General features: G+C 37.7%; 1 protein-coding gene across 1 annotated transcript in view; it reads right to left on the bottom strand.

Moving 5' to 3' along the window:
* LOC124120813 overlaps positions 1 to 20,695 on the bottom strand; it is an 83,098-nt gene that overhangs the window by 27,399 nt on the left and 35,004 nt on the right. The window contains exons 4-13 of the mRNA XM_046483672.2: positions 17,503 to 17,615; positions 17,302 to 17,370; positions 16,076 to 16,216; positions 15,778 to 15,904; positions 8,408 to 8,525; positions 6,737 to 6,900; positions 6,379 to 6,499; positions 4,610 to 4,757; positions 4,072 to 4,158; positions 3,603 to 3,767 (exon numbers count right to left, since the gene is read on the bottom strand). Of these exons, the coding sequence (XP_046339628.2) occupies positions 3,603 to 3,767; positions 4,072 to 4,158; positions 4,610 to 4,757; positions 6,379 to 6,499; positions 6,737 to 6,900; positions 8,408 to 8,525; positions 15,778 to 15,904; positions 16,076 to 16,216; positions 17,302 to 17,370; positions 17,503 to 17,615 (1,253 nt within the window). The remainder of the gene's footprint in view (positions 1 to 3,602; positions 3,768 to 4,071; positions 4,159 to 4,609; positions 4,758 to 6,378; positions 6,500 to 6,736; positions 6,901 to 8,407; positions 8,526 to 15,777; positions 15,905 to 16,075; positions 16,217 to 17,301; positions 17,371 to 17,502; positions 17,616 to 20,695) is intronic.

The raw sequence follows: 20,695 nt of genomic DNA, 5'->3' as shown, positions 1-20,695 counted from the left end.
TTACTGTATCGGTCAGAAATATGGGCATTCCATAAAATGGAAGAAGTTGAGAAAGTTCATTTACATGCGTGTAAATGGTTATTGAATGTTAAACAATGTACATCAAGTAGCGCTGTATTGGGTGAATGTGGCAGATTCCCTTTACATATCAATGCAATGATGAGAGCTTTTAAATATTGGCTACGTTTAATGTGTATGCCGGGGCCCCGCTCACCTAAAAAGTGTTATGAAATGATGTATCTATACGATAGTCAAGGAAAGAAGAATTGGGTTACTAATATTAGAACAATGTTCTTTTCACTCGGATTCAGTCATATTTGGTTATCACAATCACCCGGTAACGTACAGGTATTTACTTCGATGTTATTTCAACGTTTGAAAGATAATTTTCAACAAATATGGCATAGAAGTTTATGTAATAGCTCCAAAATGTCCTATTCTCATTTTAAATTAACGTTGAAGTGTGAAGAATATTTGTATTGTGTAACCGTGAGTAAATTCCGGTCATGTATGTCAAGGTTTAGATGCAGTGCACACTTGCTGGAAGTAGAAACTGGTAGAAAACTTAATATCCATCGCGTAAAAGATTTTGCAAACTATGTCAAGTTGGCCTAATAGAAAACGAGTTTCATTTCCTGCTAGTGTGCCCTGCATACACTCACCTACGCCATCTCTATTGTCCTTCAAAATATTATCTACACCCAAATGTCCATAAGTTTAAATTTCTTTTATCTACAACCAACAAAAAGCTGATTATTAGTATCGCTAAATATCAGTAAAGAAGAGAGAACACGTATTTTATCAGTGTGACTGTTGCCATAAATATGCCATACATTTTGTACAAAGGGCCTGTGGCCTGTACTGAATAAAGAATTCAATAACTTACAGTGGATTATCTGATTTATGCGTGAACCAATATTTTTAAATATGTCAGACACATCTGATTTACTACAGTTATACAGTTTTTATGATATAAAGAAGCGGCTTCTTTCAAAGTAGAAGCTGGTACTGTGGACTGATTCAGTTCGTCAATTAGGCTCAGGGTATTCGTTAGTGTCTCCTTTTCATGTTATACAAATAAATAATTTGTGAAGTGTCGTCTTTCAGCCAGGGAGGAGAGACAGGTTTTTTTTATATAATCTTGTATGACTTCGACTTCATGTAATATAGCACGGTACCTATAGTACATGCGAGATTAGACTCAGATTATGGAGAAGTTTAATCTATCTCATGTGTTCTTATTCTACCTAACATTGTATCTAGCATTGTTTGTTAATCTTCACCGAGTTTCCTGTATTCTATATCATTGAAATAACTAAATCTAAATCTTTGCTAATAAAACACACGCAACCCGACACAGATCAAAAGCAACTTATAAACACAATCATAATCTGCTTAATCACTTAACGAGTTGGAGCAGCTTACTCTGCCGACAGTATGGAGCAGCTCACTAATTAGTAGGTAAGACCAGGCAGTTACACTGGTCACCCTTGACAAATGGGTCGTCTAACAAATGGGACGTCTGTCGTTGATGAATGACTGTAGGGGAGAAAAATACCGTTCTGGGTAATTATCACTTAGTGGCTACAAAGATCAATCGATGGTTTTTTTAACAGCACGGATTGAGAGGGTTGGGGTGTGTGGTGCCCGCACCCCTAAAATTGAAAAGGAAAATATCTTACGATGTTTATTTAATAAAATATTTATAAGCGCCCTAGCTTATGTATTGAAACAGTTATCAGCGCTTCAGCTTATGTAATGAACCTTTTGTATGCGCGTTAGCTTTAGTATTGAAATATTTTTTTGTGCCCTAGCTCATGTCATAAAACATATATATGCATGTTTGTTTGCACCTCAGCTTATGTAATAACCTTTTATATGTGCCCTAGCTTTTGTAATGAATCATCATTATATACAATTAGCTTCAGCACATTTATAATCAAGAAAATCACAACCCCAAAGATAACTTAATTAAGTTTTGTAACACTTCCGATCTGATGGTGTCACTTCCTGTAATAGAATATATCTGTGCTAAAATAATGACCAGGCTGGAATGTTTAGAGGCTCTCGTGATATAGCAGGGAATAGTACTGTCTGGAGTGTCAACAAATGGAGCTGGATGTTTGCGGTATGGTAGCCTAGTGCTGATATTGCTGAAATATTACTAAAATCGGCGTAAAATCATACCTACTCATTCATGTTTTGTCTTCATGGATGCCGAGTGCATGAGCAAATGTTTCGAATATCGTGTTCCAGAGGTCATTGAAGGTTAAAATTCAATGTGCAACATAGAAACAACACGTACTGTTAATGTACATACATATAGATAACGTTTTTTTGTATTACAACGAGTGTATTTCAAAACTTATCTAACGAGCGAAAGCTCTTTCATGTTGGCTACGCGATTTCATGAGGTAGCTGAATGTCATGAAATCCCGTTTAGCAACTTCAATGTCGTAAGTTGACTCGGCGATGAATGTTAATTTGTATTGATGCTTCAATATAATGTTTTGTTATTTCGTGATGATCTGACCCTTCATGCTACCACAATGCTTGCAATAATGCGATACAAAAGCGCCAGTTCGTATCCGCTATTTCAAATGTATTTCTTCGCGAATCCAACAATATATCATAGGCAACTACAAAAACACACTGAAAAATTCAAAACAAATATGTCTACAATACAGCAAGTTGTGAGATGCACGTATATTATGTCTATGCATCTCTGGAGTTCTTGAAAACATCGTAGTGTCTGTCGTGAGTCGATTATCCGAGCAAAGTATCATGATCACAGTCTATTCCACACGTGATGTTTTTACACTATGTGTAATACAGCTGTATGTTTACTAAAAAATGATGCTTCCAACGGGTGAGTAATACATACGTGCACATGTCTACGAATCAGTAAATCGAATTGTCTTCCACATGTGTTTTGATTCCATAATTTGTTTTCGTCGCTATTGACGTTGATGCTTTTCTGACTTGCACATTTCCTCCATAAATCGAAAACTGCTGTAGCCTAATTTCAGAAAAAGCATACGTTTCCAAAAGAAATATTTTCACTTTTCATGTCGTTCTCAAACTTATATCCTTTTATAGCCATAACATAACAATTCAGCACATTTGGCCCATTCGATACTTCGATGTGTAAAAGCCGCGTTTGGCAATCTTTCAGTTATATTGTGTCTACATGGACGAGTGTTATGTTGACCCTGACACATTATATAGATTCTTGGCAAAACAATAAGACTTTAACCACCATGTCCAACAGCTGATGAACAAAGTTGATTATACCTCAAGTCATTGTCATGTATAAAAATAAAGACAAATATGAACTGTTTTTAACTTTTAGCAACAGTCATGTATATTTGGCAGGGTAGGAGCATGTAGGTGAAGTTTCAGCAAGATTGGCGCCAGATACAGACAAGTCACTATGTTCACATGGATCTATGCTCATTATGCATGTTATTTGGATACTAAATATAAAATGTCTTAACATAGACATACCAATCTTTCATCTGTTGATTTCTTATAAAAGGAAGTTCTCCTGTAATTATAAATTAAATCTTCAAAACCATTAGATCATTTGCTATGATATTCACCAGGATCATGTTGTGATGGCCATCGAAGCATGGCGAGGAGAAGTCGTCATACAGCCAGTGTGTGCTGAAGCCGCAGAGTCCATTGAAGTGGTCCTCGAGCCATGTCCATACATTTCCAAATGCATCATGGAAACCCATCTCATTGCTCGGGTACAGGTTGACAGGCTATCACAGGAAATCAACAATGTTACCAACACTTGGGACATTGTAGGTGACATGTTTGTTGTAAATTGAACTTTATCTGTCAAACATTGACGGATCCAAGTCGTCAGCAGACAATGCTTTAGAGAGGGGCATTCATTATTGCGTCAAGAAACTGACGGGAAATTGAAGTACATATGTGTCTATGCTGTAATAAATATTGAATAACTGAAGAATTGGAATTGTTTCCATAACTTTCTCATGACAAGCACTGATCAATCTAGAGGTAGCGGGAATCAAGGAGTGCCATTGAAACTCGAATACTCACAGTTGAGGAGCCATATTGAAGATTTAGGTTGGCTTCTATCTTATCACTGTATATGATGTCACAGGCTGTACCGTCGCTTATTGGCCTCTGATGAGAGAGAAAACACATGTACATGCTTTCATAATTCAAAAAGTGTTCGTTATGTTTGAGGTGAGGTGAGGTGATATGGGGTTTAACGTCGCGTCCAAGATTATTGCACTTATATAGCGACGTGCATGCACGTGTATGTGTGTGTGTGGCTGCTTGTACTAGTCCGGACTGATGCCGATTTATAGTGCTAGCACACTGAGATACCATGCCGCAGTTTATAATGAATACCCCACTAAGACACAGTATACTGACTCCGAGCCGACCAGTCCTTGTTTTAGCCCCTTAATGCCGAGCGCCAGACAGGGTAACAACAAGTACCATCTTTTAACGTCTTTTGGTATGACGCGGCTGTTGATCGAACCCCGGACCTTCCGCTCTTCGGGCGGACGCTCTACCATTAGACCACGGAGGCGTCCCGTTATGTTTGATATAAACACTTATGACTTACCTGTTTGCCTCTCATGACATTATGCTCCGCTTCTGTTGGTAAGCGGAAACCCGCTCCCTTCCAGCAACAAAACGCCTTTGCTTCATGGTAATTAACTTCAGCCGGCCAGTCGATGGGAAGGTTTACCAGGTCAAACATCAATCTCAACCTGAACAAATGTATGAAGGTTGTATACCCATGATCCCCGCAGTTTTCAACATGTACACAGGTCCAGATCGTATGGATTGGGACATTTGGTACTCAAATTCCCGTCTTTGGAACGTGACACTATTTGCTTGATAAAACAAAAATAGCATCTCAAAAAGATTATATTCTATGTAGTGACAGTAATCTAAAATAATTTTCCTGTGAACACATTGTTCACATCAAACTTTAGTCCAGGAAACTTGTTTCAGTAGTTCACATACATTAATACACTTTTTATTTGAATTCGCATTAATGGAATATTTTGAGCAAAGATTCCTATTACAAAACGTTAAAATGATTTCTGAAACGCCACAATGAACTTTGCATATATCATTGTCACTTGGTTTTTCTGGCAAATCAACGACATCAGGTATGATCATGCATTATAATCGCGAACGAACAGGGAGTCGAACCCGTGGCCACACAATTGGCACCCATGTGGCCATAAATCTGTATGAGTAAGGATGGATCAAACTTGAGACAATTATCTGAAGATGCTAATAACACATAACAACATAACACTCGTCAATTTAGACACAATATTTTCCGAAACAAGAACAATTTCTAAGATCGGATTGCAAGAGATACTCGCCAAGAGTCAAAATCACACTATTGTTAATGTTGTCACTGTGCAATATAATACGTAATACATTCTAGGAAGCACGGTTGGCCCAGGGCAGAGTTCCGTCCCTTAGTCAAGCCAGAATCCGAGAATAGTGGATTATGGTTCATGGTTTGTAAGAACCATACCAGTGCTCGTTGGTTTCAGCCCAGGGTTTTCGTCTATGAGCTGCATAACTTAGGGCTCTCCTCCCACACAAAGCTATCATGCTGTGATGGAACTGAAATTCTGTTAATATACATTTACTCACCCACCTTGTTAATCCACCAATAAAAAGGCAGTTTTCAATAGGTAGGGATAGACTAGTATTACCTCCTCTAGGATCCAGAGTCTAGGTCTAAGTCACTTTCATGATCCTTGATTCAACAATAGTTTAATGTGGGTACAGAAGTAATGCGACATACAGAGGATTGGGTGAGTGTTTTGGAGTAATGTAATGTCCTTGGCCTAGATTTTCGAAACGATCTTAGCCCTAAAATTATCGTAAAGTTATCGTAAAGAAATCGTAGGCTATCGTAGCCTATTTTCGAAACTATCGTAGCCCTAAGATATCTTAAGTTTGTCGTAAATCTAAGATAGCCCTATACCTGTCGTAAGTTTATTTTACCCTTATCCAAGATGGCGGTATAATTTGCTCTGGACATTTTTCATGATGAAGATGACAATGATTTGATGACAAGACCGAGGATATTCCGAGACAGAACTCGTCCCCTCGATACGCTTGACGACTTCGAGCTATTTTCCCGCTACAGATAGGTGTCGTAGCTCTGAGCGATCTGCGACAGGTTTACGATTGTTTCGAAAATCTATCTTATCTTAGTCTTAAGATATCTTATCTTTGAACGTAAGTAGTTAAGATTTATCTTAGCTAAGATCGTTTCGAAAATCTAGGCCCAGAAGTGTTACAATATTAGTATCGTGTTGTTCGCATCTTTATTACTGTGCAGGAAAATCAGTCAACCTGTATTCAGTGTCGACGCTCTGGCTGTTGTTGTCATCCTTTTTAAGTATCTTCTCGGATACATCTTTGATATGGCAGTGAGACCAGTTAGCCAGGTCCCCGCCACAACCCCCCACGCAGCCTGTAAGAAATCAGTCTATCAGTTAAATCCTCGCGACCGTGGATAACCAAACTCAATCCTTCAGTTCATACCGGCCAGTATTTGGAGGAAATGATATTGGGATTCATTAGCTTCAATAATTCACGTGACTAGCGCATTGCACAACACATTCTAGTAGCTGGAGAGACATTTATATCAATGTTGATCGAATCAAATTTTCTTTTTCAGCAATTAACATAATTTAGATGAAACAAGCACCTTTATTGCAGACCCAGAACACCGGGTGATTTGCCTGTTTAAACTCTCGCCACTTCCATCCCTCACTGGACCAATACTTCTTGCACCTATAACCACCAGAACGGACAAAACCAAGAAACTCCCCGTTGGTCACCAGATATTTGGATGCTTTGAATGGCGGCACACTGGAATAAACCAGACATTATTAATGTAAACCTAAATGCTGCCGCACAAAATACACGCACGTGTGTTTCTTAAGCACAGCCAAATTATTAAGCATATATTGTTTCCGCCGCAGTCAGCAATAATAATAATAATAATAATAATAATACTATTTTTTTATTGTGACTGACTGATATATATAAATAACGTATTTTAGGAGTATGCGAGTAAAGTAAATTTGTAAATAAAGCGACAATACCCTTTCCATATGCATATTAGTCGACTGTAGGATTCTGTCTACGGTTCCGTTCCACAATACGATCTTAGCGCTACGACCGTCGTAAGTCTATGTGTAATGTATGGCAGCTACGATCGTCTTAGCGCTACGACCGTCGTAAGTCTATGTTAATGTATGGCAGCTACGATCGTCTTAGCGCTACGACCGTCGTAAGTCTATGTTAATGTATGGCAGCTACGATCGTCTTAGCGCTACGACCGTCGTAAGTCTATGTTAATGTATGGCAGCTACGATCGTCTTAGCGCTACGACCGTCGTAAGTCTATGTTAATGTATGGCAGCTACGATCGTCTTAGCGCTACGACCGTCGTAAGTCTATGTTAATGTATGGCAGCTACGATCGTCTTAGCGCTACGACCGTCGTAAGTCTATGTTAATGTATGGCAGCTACGATCGTCTTTGCGCTACGACCGTCGTAAGTCTATGTGTAATGTATGGCAGCTACGATCGTCTTAGCGCTACGACCGTCGTAAGTCTATGTTAATGTATGGCAGCTACGATCGTCTTAGCGCTACGACCGCCGTAAGTCTATGTTAATGTATGGCAGCTACGATCGTCTTAGCGCTACGACCGTCGTAAGTCTATGTTAATGTATGGCAGCTACGATCGTCTTAGCGCTACGACCGCCGTAAGTCTATGTTAATGTATGGCAGCTACGATCGTCTTAGCGCTACGACCGTCGTAAGTCTATGTTAATGTATGGCAGCTACGATCGTCTTAGCGCTACGACCGCCGTAAGTCTATGTTAATGTATGGCAGCTACGATCGTCTTAGCGCTACGACCGTCGTAAGTCTATGCTAATGTATGGCAGCTACGATCGTCTTAGCGCTACGGTCGCTTCGTGGAATGTGTTTAGAAATCACAATTTCGTATCCCGTCCCACATGTGTAATATACGTGTCATGCCAGTGCAATTACACATATGTTTCTGTACCTGGAGTAACCTACGCCTGTAGGTCGATTAGTGACCAACATGTGTGAAAACATCCATCCTCATTTTTAAAACAGACTTGGGATATCACTTGTCAAGGATGATGAAATTATCTGCCATATACGTTAGATTTCAAACATACTTTCATTTACACATACACGTATAATATTATAGTTCCTTTACAGCTGGCATGTATCCATTCACGACCTCGCGATAAAATGACGTTCTTAAAATGATTTGCGGACGCTATACCTTCAGTTTCACAAATATGTAACGATTCAATCCCCCACCCCATAACTTACTGTATCTCCGCTTGACCATATTCGTTGTCCCACCCATAGGAAGGGAAGTTTTTAGGCTTGCCAATTGTGATATCATGTGTCTCGACAGAGATCAGTGAGTTCTCGGTCGCACTGGAGCCTGCAAAGTAGTCAACAATAACACCTTACCGTTCAGGTCCATGGGTTAAGGTTTTAAAGAAAGAAAGAAAACGCAAAAAAAGAAGAAAAAAAAGAGAAGAAACGCGTAGTAGTACAAACGTAAATATCTAACTTTGTGTTGCCGACATCCATACAAAATTAACATAAGAAATGAATTGGTCATTTCTGCATGGATTTGGATTGATTTGTGTGAAAAGAATGAGGTACTGCAGACATATGGTGAAAATATGGGAAACTCGCAAAAACACAACCACGTGAGAGCATGGTGCCGAAACACACCAACATGACATGCAAGTGCAACATCACTTGTTGAGCTATACAAAAGTTGGGTTTTCATTTGCCTACCATCACAATCTCACAGCAAGTGAACAGCTAAAACGTGCCACGACTGACGGAAGCCTAGCGCAACAATACCATATGCCAACTGCCAAGACGAGAATCATCTTCAGCTGTAGCTAGGTTTTTCCACGTAGCACTGTTACAACCCTTAAAGCTCTGCACGCTAACGTCGAACCCATTCGACAGAGGTGTCCATCCCCGTGCATCTGATGTCGAACCCATTCGACAGGCGAATAGCATAACAACACCCCAAAATAAAACTCGCCATATATATTTACCAAGAAGGCTTTGCGTAACATTTAAATTACGTATGGCATGCATAAATGCACGGCTTGCTCAATATCAAAACGTTCAGTCATTTATTTACCTCAAAAAGAAAATATCGCGAGTTAAAAAAGTTTCGGCCAAACTTCTCGGCACACAACTACCAGAAACGGCCATTGTTGACTTTTGGCACTTCACGTTGAGCGGCATGCAGTCCGATATTTTCTTTATAATTTCATCATTTTTCCTATTCGATCATAATTTTTTGTTTGCTGACGAAAGGAAAACACTCATGTTCCTTTATTTCTAAAAATTAGCAACTTTCGGTGTAACTAATTGTAAACAAAAACAATCTGAATCGTAACATCATCGATTGGATGGAACTTGTACGATCATGGCAACGGCGGTAAACAAACAACTCCACATGCATAGTTATCCCGTTAGACTATTACAATCATTTTGTTACATCTAACTTAATTTTCTAGAATTATTGACACGTATGTATAAATCTTTGTAAAAAGAATTTCATTTTTAAAGAGTTTGCAAATGATTTCGTTTGATAAACTTTCCGACACATTGACAAGCCGACAAACATCAGTGATACGTTTGGGCGTGGCCTAACTCGCGATTTGTTGAGTTGAACAAAGTCAACACACACTGCGAAATATGACAAATATTGGATGAAACGCAAAATCTGAACTGATATACATTCTAGGTAAACCATTCAATAGCAAAATAATGCATTTTACGAGAAATATACAAAATACTTGCAATTTTAGCTATCATTTCTGAAACCGGAAGCACGTACCGCATGTGACACATGGAAGCAAAATATGCAAAAGTTGGTAAGCTATCATAAAGAAATTCCGAAATAGATTCAAATTGAAAAGAAAATCCCATAATTTACTATTTTTCGTCAACTATTTACTATTTATTGATATGGAGAGCAGTATTCACTCCTATTTGTTTCAGATTTCTTCGTGATTGTCGCCATCAAATGTTTAAGTCTAAATCCGAAACCGTAATGGATTTCACGCTCGATGATTTTAATTTTAAAATATTTTCTAAAAACGAACGCAACGGAGAGCGATACAACGTATTGATATGCCATAATAATAACATAATATTGTTATTGGTCTAACATTACAAAAAGAACAATTTAAATATTAAAGATGTTGTTGAAAACTTTCTGAGAACCTCCCGTCCTCTGAACCGATGACATTTTGGTACACAACTAGGTAGTGTAAATATATATAGATTCTAGGCTCCTATATATATATATATATATATATATATATATATATATATATATATATATATATATATATATATATATGTGTGATTTTGTACCCAAAACAAATTAAATTGTACCCAAAATACTTTGTGCATTTGTACCTAAGAAAATAAGACAATAATCTATAATTATATTTATGTTTTCATGTAGATGAACAGAACACATAATAAAATATTTCATCAAGTTCCAAATATGATTATGACTGTGATCCTTGAAATTGATTGTTTAGTTTTGAGAGAAAATTGACGTCTTGTCACAGAAGGAGAGGCCAGTTAAGTTGGTTAAACCTAAGTTAGAATGTATTGTTTTGATAGGAAAGTGATATTATGTTAAGTTTAAGACACCAAATTAATGTATATCTTTGAAATAATTCTAGGTAGATCTACATAATCACATACCCATTTGGGTAACAAATTACTAGAAATTTTGGGTACAAAAGTCACCACTGTACATTTCAACTGATTTTCGTGAATCAATGGGATAAAAAAAATTCGTCTGAATGATTCCTTTTCTCATTTTTTAAGACAAGAATTTGTTTTACATAACAAAACAGGCAGATCTACACGGATCACATTTAGTCCTAAAAAGGTGAAAAATATGGACACCTCAGAAATGAGGGCTTATAAGGTTATAATTCTACCTAACTAGTCACATGGTTTGACTTAGATCTAGGTCTATCTAAGAAAAGTCCTTATGAAAATCTTTTTTTAATTTTTTTATGACACTGACATTTCTGGCACTTAGACAAAGAGTATTCAAGGAAAGACAGATATGTTTTTGAATGAAAATATGACTTTCCTTTATAATTCTTTTTTCATGATGACAGGGGAACTTTTATACACACCAGCTGAGGAAGTTGTGATACTGTGATTGCATACAAAGAAAAAACAGGTTGGAAGCAGTACCTGTATGTATAAAATAGACCACATAAGGTGAACAAAAGTAATGGATTGGCTGACTGGAAAAAATACATCTGGCAAGGGTAAACATGTACACAGGCATGTTTCTTTTCATTCCAACCAGAAGACTGAGATAGCATTTTCTAAGAAACCTACGGCAAACTTACCAGCTCATGTGCCACCATGGTTCTTGTGATTAAACAAACAAAAATGTCATGTACTGTTACGAGTACTGTTACTGTAATTAAATTAAATTAATTCCTATTAAATTATATTTCAGAATTGTTTTATTTGGAAACAAACCACATAATGCACAAGATTAATGTCCATATGAGTTTAGTATGTATATGTTAAGGATCTGATTTATTCATTATTCATGGAATACTAAAATTAAAATGATGACATCAGAGAGTTACTTATTCACATAGTTGATTTTCAGAGTGCAAGATAATAATTGTTGAATAAATATGTTTAAACTAAAGATAATAATTGAAGTTTGATCAGTTACACTGTGCTGATGCAAAGACTAATATTTACTGTCCCCACACACCATCATTGTGGGAAAAATAACTATTAAATATAACTTAAAATTTTAAAACCTGTAAACAGCTGTAAATAATTAAACAATTACAAATCTATCATCAATGCGCAAACATGGTGGTCTTCATATTTTTGGAATAAATTTAGAAATCCTTCGTGAAACTGTTCTAAAATCATGCTAGAATCTATGAATGTATTCCCGAAAGGAAAACTATCCTAAATGTAATGTGGAACTAACGCCGAAAATATGTACGTAGCATTTTATTGCTTATATATACCCTATCATATTCAGCAACGCGGGGATGTTATTTTGAAACACGTTTTGTCAAGCCCATTTTCGCACACCTGTTGTTGAGGGTGATCTTGCTGATCGACGATATCCATAGACGTATTGCGTGGGATACACTTGTTGTAGTGAAACTTATCAGTATGTACATCGCAGAAATATGAATCATGTCCCATTTATATTCACAACATTGAATGGTGATTCTTAAATATCAACAGAAGTTCAAATAAAAGATACCGAGAAACTTGCATGTGGCATGTTGATTTATCGTCTACCGTTTCCGGGTCACGGGAGCATGCAAGGTCAAACGGATTAACTAATACGCGAATTATATCGTCAAAGTCACATTTTTATTTCATGTTAGTGGTGATTACTGATACTGTGTGTCGACTTATATTTTTGCTGTATGTGATAGGCGAACTATTTCAAAATGTACTGTAATTGTTTTGTTTCGAGTGAGTGAGTGAGTGAGTATGGTTTTACGCCGCTTTTAGCAATATTCCAGCAATATCACGGCGGGGGACACCAGAAATTTCACACATTGTACCCATGTCGGGAATCGAACCCGGGTCTTCGGCGTGACGAGCGAACGCTTTAACCACTAGGCTACCCGACCGCCCCGTTTTGTTTCGAAAGCTTATCAGCAGACTACCCCTGTCTGTGACATCACATCCGGTGACCTTTGCACTTATTGAAATAGTGCTGTCAGAATTCACGATCTTTATTTTCATTTTTCTCTCGTCATATTTATTGGAATATGACGAATAAAACATTCTTCGATTGAGAAGATCGTCAACTTTCGCTAAGTTATATTTATAAAGGCAATGTAAACTTTGTTGATATTAAAATAGCAATAAGTTATGCGGAGGTCGGGCGAAGCGCGCCATGTTTGATTTTAGGAAGTCTGCTAGCATCATGACACGGGTTGTTTATTTTTGTATATCGTAAATATTCAACCAAAACCCTTGAAATTAGGATTAGTGAATATTTATAAGTCATTTATTGTTTCCTGCAAATTTTATTACATGACACGTCAGATTAACCCGAATATTCGTATTTCTGCAACCGACATGATGACCTCGAAAATTAAGTTATTTTTCTGTTTAACGTTTAGATAATAAATTCACTGAAATGGTTCACCATCGCGCTGATATATGCCGATTATAAAACCCGAAGTTTTACTCAATTAAAATTAAGATATCGGAGATATGATTATTGAAATCAATTTGCAAAAATGTTACGATATTAAAAGGTTCCTAGCATGAAATGCAAACCACCTTCAATAACGCAATTCAGGTAAGTTCAAGAAAATTTACAAATTTTGTGTTCGCTTTGGTCTTAACCTTGGTATGATTGAAAACACCAGGATATTTTTATATAGAATTGTGTAGTTTTCTATCAGGAATAAATGTGCAAAATATTTCTTCAATTGGCCATTGTTTAATGAGGCACCGACTGTTTGAATTCACCCACCCTCTTTAGAGCGCCTTATGCTAAAATTAATCCAGCAGGCAGGGGTAAGAAGTGTGAAAATAATTCAGCAGGCTAAAGGTTAATGTAAAATTACTCTTAACGTGAAACAAATTACATTAAGGGTTGCGGGTTCACCCTTGTTTCAACCCTTAATGTAAAAATTACTCTTAATGTAAAAATATTTTACATCTAGGGTTTGCGGGTTAACCCTTCTTACAGCCCTTAATGTAAAAATTACTCTTAATGTAAAACAAATTACATTAAGGGTTGCGGGTTAACCCTTGTTACAACCCTTAATGTAAAAAATACTCTTAATGTAAAACAAATTACATTAAGGGTTGCAGGTTCACCCTTGTTACTACCCTTAATGTAAAAATTACGAACGACAATACGTCACATAAGCCTTTCGGACATCTTGCATGTATGGCTAAAAAGTAAGGTGATTAGAACTATCCTATGGGGAATTAAATACCTCCCGCACACGTATGATAATGTAAACATGAGTATTCAAACGCCCCTCTGCAATAAAACTGGACGACAAAATCGCAACCTCTGTTTTTTTAAGATTATACGAAATAGGAACGAGCATTTAAAGGATCAATGTAAAAACAAAACTTATGTGGTTGAGTTCGAAGTACCATAACATGTCAATATACGAAATCGGACAATTTCTAAATTTCGACCAATCAGAGGCCGATTGGCATGACACCAAAATGGTAATGGAAATGATAGCATGTCGTACAGTGTCCGTAGCTACACCTACGTACATATCTGAAAGAAATCGATGTAGTAGATGTATGTAGTCCAGACAAATTGAAATGACGAGGTAATAAAAGGCAATAACTCTGCCGAAAAAAACAACTAATTGTAATGTGCCCAACAACATGTTGAAGTGGCCCCGTGTACAAAGTTGAATTGAAATCAGTCAATTAGCACTTGTCCGGAAAGTTATTTTCTGCCGACAGACCGACAGACAGGCGGACACACGGGGGAACAAGGAACTAATAATCTAATAAAATGATATTCACGAGGGTTTTCAAAAGGAATTCAAAAATAGATATTTACTAGATATGTAGATGTTTGAGGCTTGTAAATAAGAAAGGTTATACCAGTGGATGTTGTGCTTATCATTCACACCTAGTTTCATAAAGAGCCCGTATTAGTATGGGAAAATAGTCTTAAATAGGGTTAATTGTCTAAATATATCTAAATATTTTAACGAAATCAAACAACTAAATTTGATGCCTCGATTACATTACCATGATGGTAAAAATACCTATTCGGTTGAGTCCTGAAATACATTGTACCTAAATACCAAATTTGAACGAAATCTCTGAATATCGAAATCTCTGAATATCTCTGCAAATGCCGCTTTCCGTTGCCATGGGAGCAAGGTAAATAAAGTCATATTGTAATATGTCCCTAGATACACCTTTGTACCAGGATTTAACAAAATCGGCTAAATGACACGTCAGTAATGACCCATAAAGAAAACCTGTAAATAACGACCAAGTTGTCGTTGTTGAGAGGTTATTGGAACTTACACAAGTTCCATGGCTCTACAATGTTGTTCCTGAGAAAACGTGTATTCTATTACGAATAATTGGTCTTTACATTATTCAGTACTTGCAGACGGAGGGCTCTTTGTACAAACGAAATGCAATTTAGGTTCAAACAGTCAACACTTTCCTTTGCTTTTCTTTTTAAAAAAGCAGTTGCATATTATCAAAGGAGTATTTGTGTTCTTACATATGGAAGCCTGGTCAATGACTATGATGTGTGTGTGCCAATTTTTAAAAAATCGATTACCATCTATTGATATTTATATGATATATAAAATAAACATCTGAAATCACCTTTTTTTGCATACATGCATTCAAATATATTCACGCGGTAAGAAGTTATTGAGTATTTTTGTTATGCTTATAAATTAACAACATGCATGAAATTACATGTGTATTGTTTTTAAATCATGTCTCATGAGCAACTACTGGTATATTACTTATTAATAGTGGCCATTTCGTTAATATCTGATATGTATTTTTTAAGTAAATACATCTTGCGATCTTGGCTAATCCCAATATATATAAGGCTACCAAGACGTAAATTCTTCAAAATAAACTCAAAAATAGCCTACCACTTTTCACAGGTCCATATGTCCATCCTTCGGGCTTGGACACCAAATGTATGGGCAGCTGGCGTATGAGAACAGACGATGTCTCCAGGTGAATCCTTTCATGTTCCATCCCCATGACAAGACCCCACTGTTGTTAACAAACACACATCTGATCTATGCATTAATACAGTTCCACAACATGGCTAAACCCACTGTGGTTAGCCAACAGAATACGCATTGTTAATTACAGAGCGCATCTTGGTTTATGTCACGGTATTCCGACGCGAAAGACGCGAAACTAAAACGTTATTTGCCTCACCCAGGAACTTTCCGCTGTAATAGGTAGGGTGAGTGGGGTGTCGTCTATCTGGTCAAGAATCAGATTTCTCACTCTTTGTCTGTATTTCACTACTTGGTCCAGGGAAGGCCACTCAAAGCCTCCACCCATACGGTAGTTCTCCTGCAACAATCATTTGTAGGAAATTCACCATGTCCTTATTAATTCGAGTACTGGACATTTATGCATCTTAAAAATAGGCTATTCACCATTTCTTATAACAATTTTGAAGGTGGTCTGCAAACTGATGGGTAACTATTCTCCCGGTATTGCCCCGAAAACTGTTGTCATATTTGTAATACTCGCTTACTATGTACCATACTCTCCATCCATCTGTCATTCTGAATACATCTTATATCGTCTACATGTATCTAACGTGATGTACCTGACGTACTCTACATTTATTTGGCGTACAAAATACCAATCTGCCGTACTCTATATAGCCATCAATCGACATATTTGGCAGCTAATCCTACAGCTGGTCCAGGGGCACTTTTGACCAAGACGCTGTGCGATGGTGTGCCCCTTAGGCGTCACTCTATAACCTTGGATTCTACTCCAAGATTCGCCGTGATAATGTTTCCAGGTCTGACAGGACCATACATGTGTTCATGGGTAAACATCACTTCGGGGCTTTCATCCCACATCAAGCTGACAGAACGCGAGATGAGTTAAGTTCTTAGGCTGTTCAAATCGGCGTTAAAATACCCTACTCGCTGACCTGTCCCATTACTTTTTACATCTTAACAAAATTAAGTAGGCTATGTATAAATGTTAGTTACGAGGATTTAAAACGACTTATTCTACCACAGGACTTATTGCGTTCGTGATGTCAAGTCATTTCGGTAGTGTTTACTCCATGACTAACAATCAATGTCATGACAGCACAGAAGGATCAGATAATAGTCACGTCTGTGCCCAGGTCATTCCGTCCAATGGAAGAGATTGTCATCTTAAATGATTTCTCTCAGAGGGGAAAATAACGTTACAGGATTTAACAACTCGAGACATTTGGTTTTAGATATGTTTTTAATAAATATATCCTCAAACAAAATCATGTGATATTAAAGAAATGATATGAGTGTAAAGTACTATAAACCAGAGAATGTGATAAATGTAACTACCAAATGTACATTGACCATGTCCACTCCTGAAACAGTAATTACTTGTTGTTAGATGCTGTCTGTGATCGTTGTGCAGTGACTTACCGTGTCATCCCATGACATTTCATCAACACCAGTTTCAAACATAGTTTCAAATTCAAAGTTCACTCTGCTCTGAAAGAAAGAAACACTGTTAATGTACAATGATCAACAAAGATAAATAGTACTGGTAGCAATACCATCTGAAATATTCGATTTTAGATTTAATCGTTGTTCGCACGTGAGAAGATTTCAAGAGTATATTACCTTGATAAAGCTGGCAAGAAGAAGTTTATTGACGTAGACGGTCGCTGTGTGGGCGAAGTAGAAGATGAGAGGGAGGCGGAGACGGTCGGGGCATTTGTAAAACACAGACTCCTCTGCAGTGGAAAGAGGGCAGTATGTTGCACATACATATGATATTAAATCATTATCTCAAGCAAGGCATATAAAATATAGTGCCTGATGAGGGTGAGCAATGGTCAACGGTGTTAGGTCACGATGTCACACAATTAGGTAACGTATTGTAACCAGCTGACTCTAATCAGAAGGTCCTACCGACCTATTCTGTCAGTATTGGTTGTAACTTGGTTTAATTCTAATGAGCCTCTCCCTTACCTCGGGTAGGTGAGTCTAAATTAGGATTGTTACGTGTCAGGAAGCTGTTGTTAGTATATTTGTTGTGGCGAAATAATTGACGCCTTGGTAAGATGTCGAGTGCCCCGTGGCCAAATGTTAGCGGAATTCGGCGACAGTGAGTTCATCGTTCCACTTTACTGAATGACTGATAATGTCTTTTTACTTTGTAGTCCTAAAGTGACGTCATTATTTTAACCCAGATGGCATAACTTGGTACTGATAAAGTCCATCTAGTGTTGCAAAAGTAGAAATCGCCTTTGCACGTTCAGTAAGTTGAATCTGATAATGCCCCTTAAAAAAAGTCAAAGGTTTGGTTTGACCAATACTATCAAGACAGTCATCAATTATTGATATGGGGAACGAGCCGGGTTTAGATAGCGACTTCACTCGCTTCAGGCAGGTAGGTTGCAGGATGCATTTTGAACTCCATTCACTTTCATTTGGTTCGATGATGTCGTTCTGCAACATGCACTTGACTTCTTTCTAGAGATGCTCCAACTTGAGTCATGATTGAAACTTTGGAATGTTTGTCATAATTGGCGTTTATTTTGTCCTGTGATACATCCAGTAATCGTCAGAAATTTAGTTCAGAAAATAACCACAGAGTCTTGAAAAAATTCAAGCCTGATTGACCATTAAGACCTAATTAAACAACATATGCATGTCTTCATCCCACTTCTCAGTTTCAAAGCAATAAAATCGTGATCATATTTTTAAAAGTCTGGCGAAAGCCCTCCAGTTCACAGTGTCTCAGGCTGATTAGCACTAGTTTTGACCTGTCTAACTCCCAACTCATAAATGACCTCCTGAAACAACCCTGACATGAATTCGACCCTTGATCAGACTGAACTACCTTGGGTAAGACAACAATGGTTAAATACCTGATCAATCCTGGTGCACTAAGTTTCCTTAATGGAATGGCTTCAGGGAATCTGGTTGAATCGCACATAATTGTCAACAAATATTGATTACCAGACTTAGGCAAAGGACAAACACACTCAATAATGATCCGTCAAAAGGGTTCTTCAAATGCTGGTATGAGTTTCAAAGTGGGGAGGGGATTAGGTTTCCTTCCCACCTGACAAGTCTTACAAAATCCATCGCACGCATCAGGGAAATGAGCCGCACTGCCCCAAACGAAAGTCAGAAAAATCAGAAATCAAATGACCTGGCTTGCGACAATAGCTACATCTAACATATGATGACGAATATTCTGACCAACAATTCCTTCTATAAGCAGCACCTTTCAAACAGAGTCTCCTTTTTCACATTAGGATCATCTTGGATTGCCTAAATGTGCCTGTGTTGTTAGATCTACAAATCATTGTCTAAGTAAATCTCATGTATACCTCATACAATATATTTCAGTGTACTTACGAATATCTAGAAAATCGTGAAATCAAGCTTGTCATGTTTGTGTTTTACAACAAAGGCAGATATTCTGACTAAATCACTGCCGCTGAGTACCACTTTGTTCTGGCCACGACAGCCCTCAACATTTGGCTAACGCTTCAGTCATATGCTGACACTGGCAATCAGTGCAAATAAACAACCCCATAACAGGATCTGCTGGTCTTAAGGTGACAAGGTCCAAACTCTATACTTACACGCTAAAATGGTATAATTGTAATATTGCTGACTGCAATGTTAACAAACATTCACTTCTTGTGCATTAATGCATGTCACAATGTTAGAAGAGTTGGTGTTGTGTATGCATGTCACAATGTTAGGAGAGTTGGTGTTGTGTATTGATGTATATCACAATGTTAGGAGAGTTGGTGTTGTGTATATATGTCACAATGTTAGGAGAGTTGGTGTTGTGTATTGATGCATGTCACAATGTTAGGAGAGTTGGTGTTGTGTATATATGTCACAATGTTAGGAGAATTGGTGTTGTGTATGCATGTCACAATGTTAGGAGAGTTGGTGTTGTGTATATATGTCACAATGTTAGGAGAATTGGTGTTGTGTATATATGTCACAATGTTAGGAGAGTTGGTGTTGTGTATTGATGCATGTCACAATGTTAGGAGAGTTGGTGTTGTGTATTGATGTATGTCACAATGTTAGGAGAGTTGGTGTTGTGTATGCATGTCACAATGTTAGGTGAGTTGGTGTTGTGTATTGATGCATGTCACAATGTGAGGAGAGTTGGTGTTGTGTATTGATGTATGTCACAATGTTAGGAGAGTTGGTGTTGTGTATGCATGTCACAATGTGAGGAGTGTTGGTGTTGTGTATATATGTCACAATGTGAGGAGAGTTGAAGTTGTATATGCATGTCACAATGTGAGGAGAGTTGGTGTTGTGTATATATGTCACAATGTGAGGAGAGTTGGTGTTGTGTATTGATGTATGTCACAATGTGAGGAGAGTTGGTGTTGTGTATTGATGCATGTCACAATGTTAGGAGAGTTGGTGTTGTGTATTGATGCATGTCACAATGTTAGGAGAGTTGGTGTTGTGTATGCATGTCACAATGTTAGGAGAGTTGGTGTTGTGTATGCATGTCACAATGTGAGGAGAGTTGGTGTTGTGTATATATGTCACAATGTGAGGAGAGTTGAAGTTGTATATGCATGTCACAATGTGAGGAGAGTTGGTGTTGTGTATATATGTCACAATGCGAGGAGAGTTGGTGTTGTGTATGCATGTCACAATGTTAGGAGAGTTGGTGTTGTGTATGCATGTCACAATGTTAGGAGAGTTGGTGTTGTGTATGCATGTCACAACGTTAGGAGAGTTGGTGTTGTGTATGCATGTCACAATGTGAGGAGAGTTGGTGTTGTGTATGCATGTCACAATGTTAGGAGAGTTGGTG

This window comes from Haliotis rufescens, unplaced genomic scaffold (assembly GCF_023055435.1).
Source record: "Haliotis rufescens isolate VD_foot unplaced genomic scaffold, xgHalRufe1.0.p SCAF_2, whole genome shotgun sequence".
Lineage (NCBI taxonomy): Eukaryota > Metazoa > Mollusca > Gastropoda > Lepetellida > Haliotidae > Haliotis > Haliotis rufescens.
Note: the sequence above shows the minus strand (reverse complement) of the source record. Positions and strands in the feature narration are given on the sequence as shown.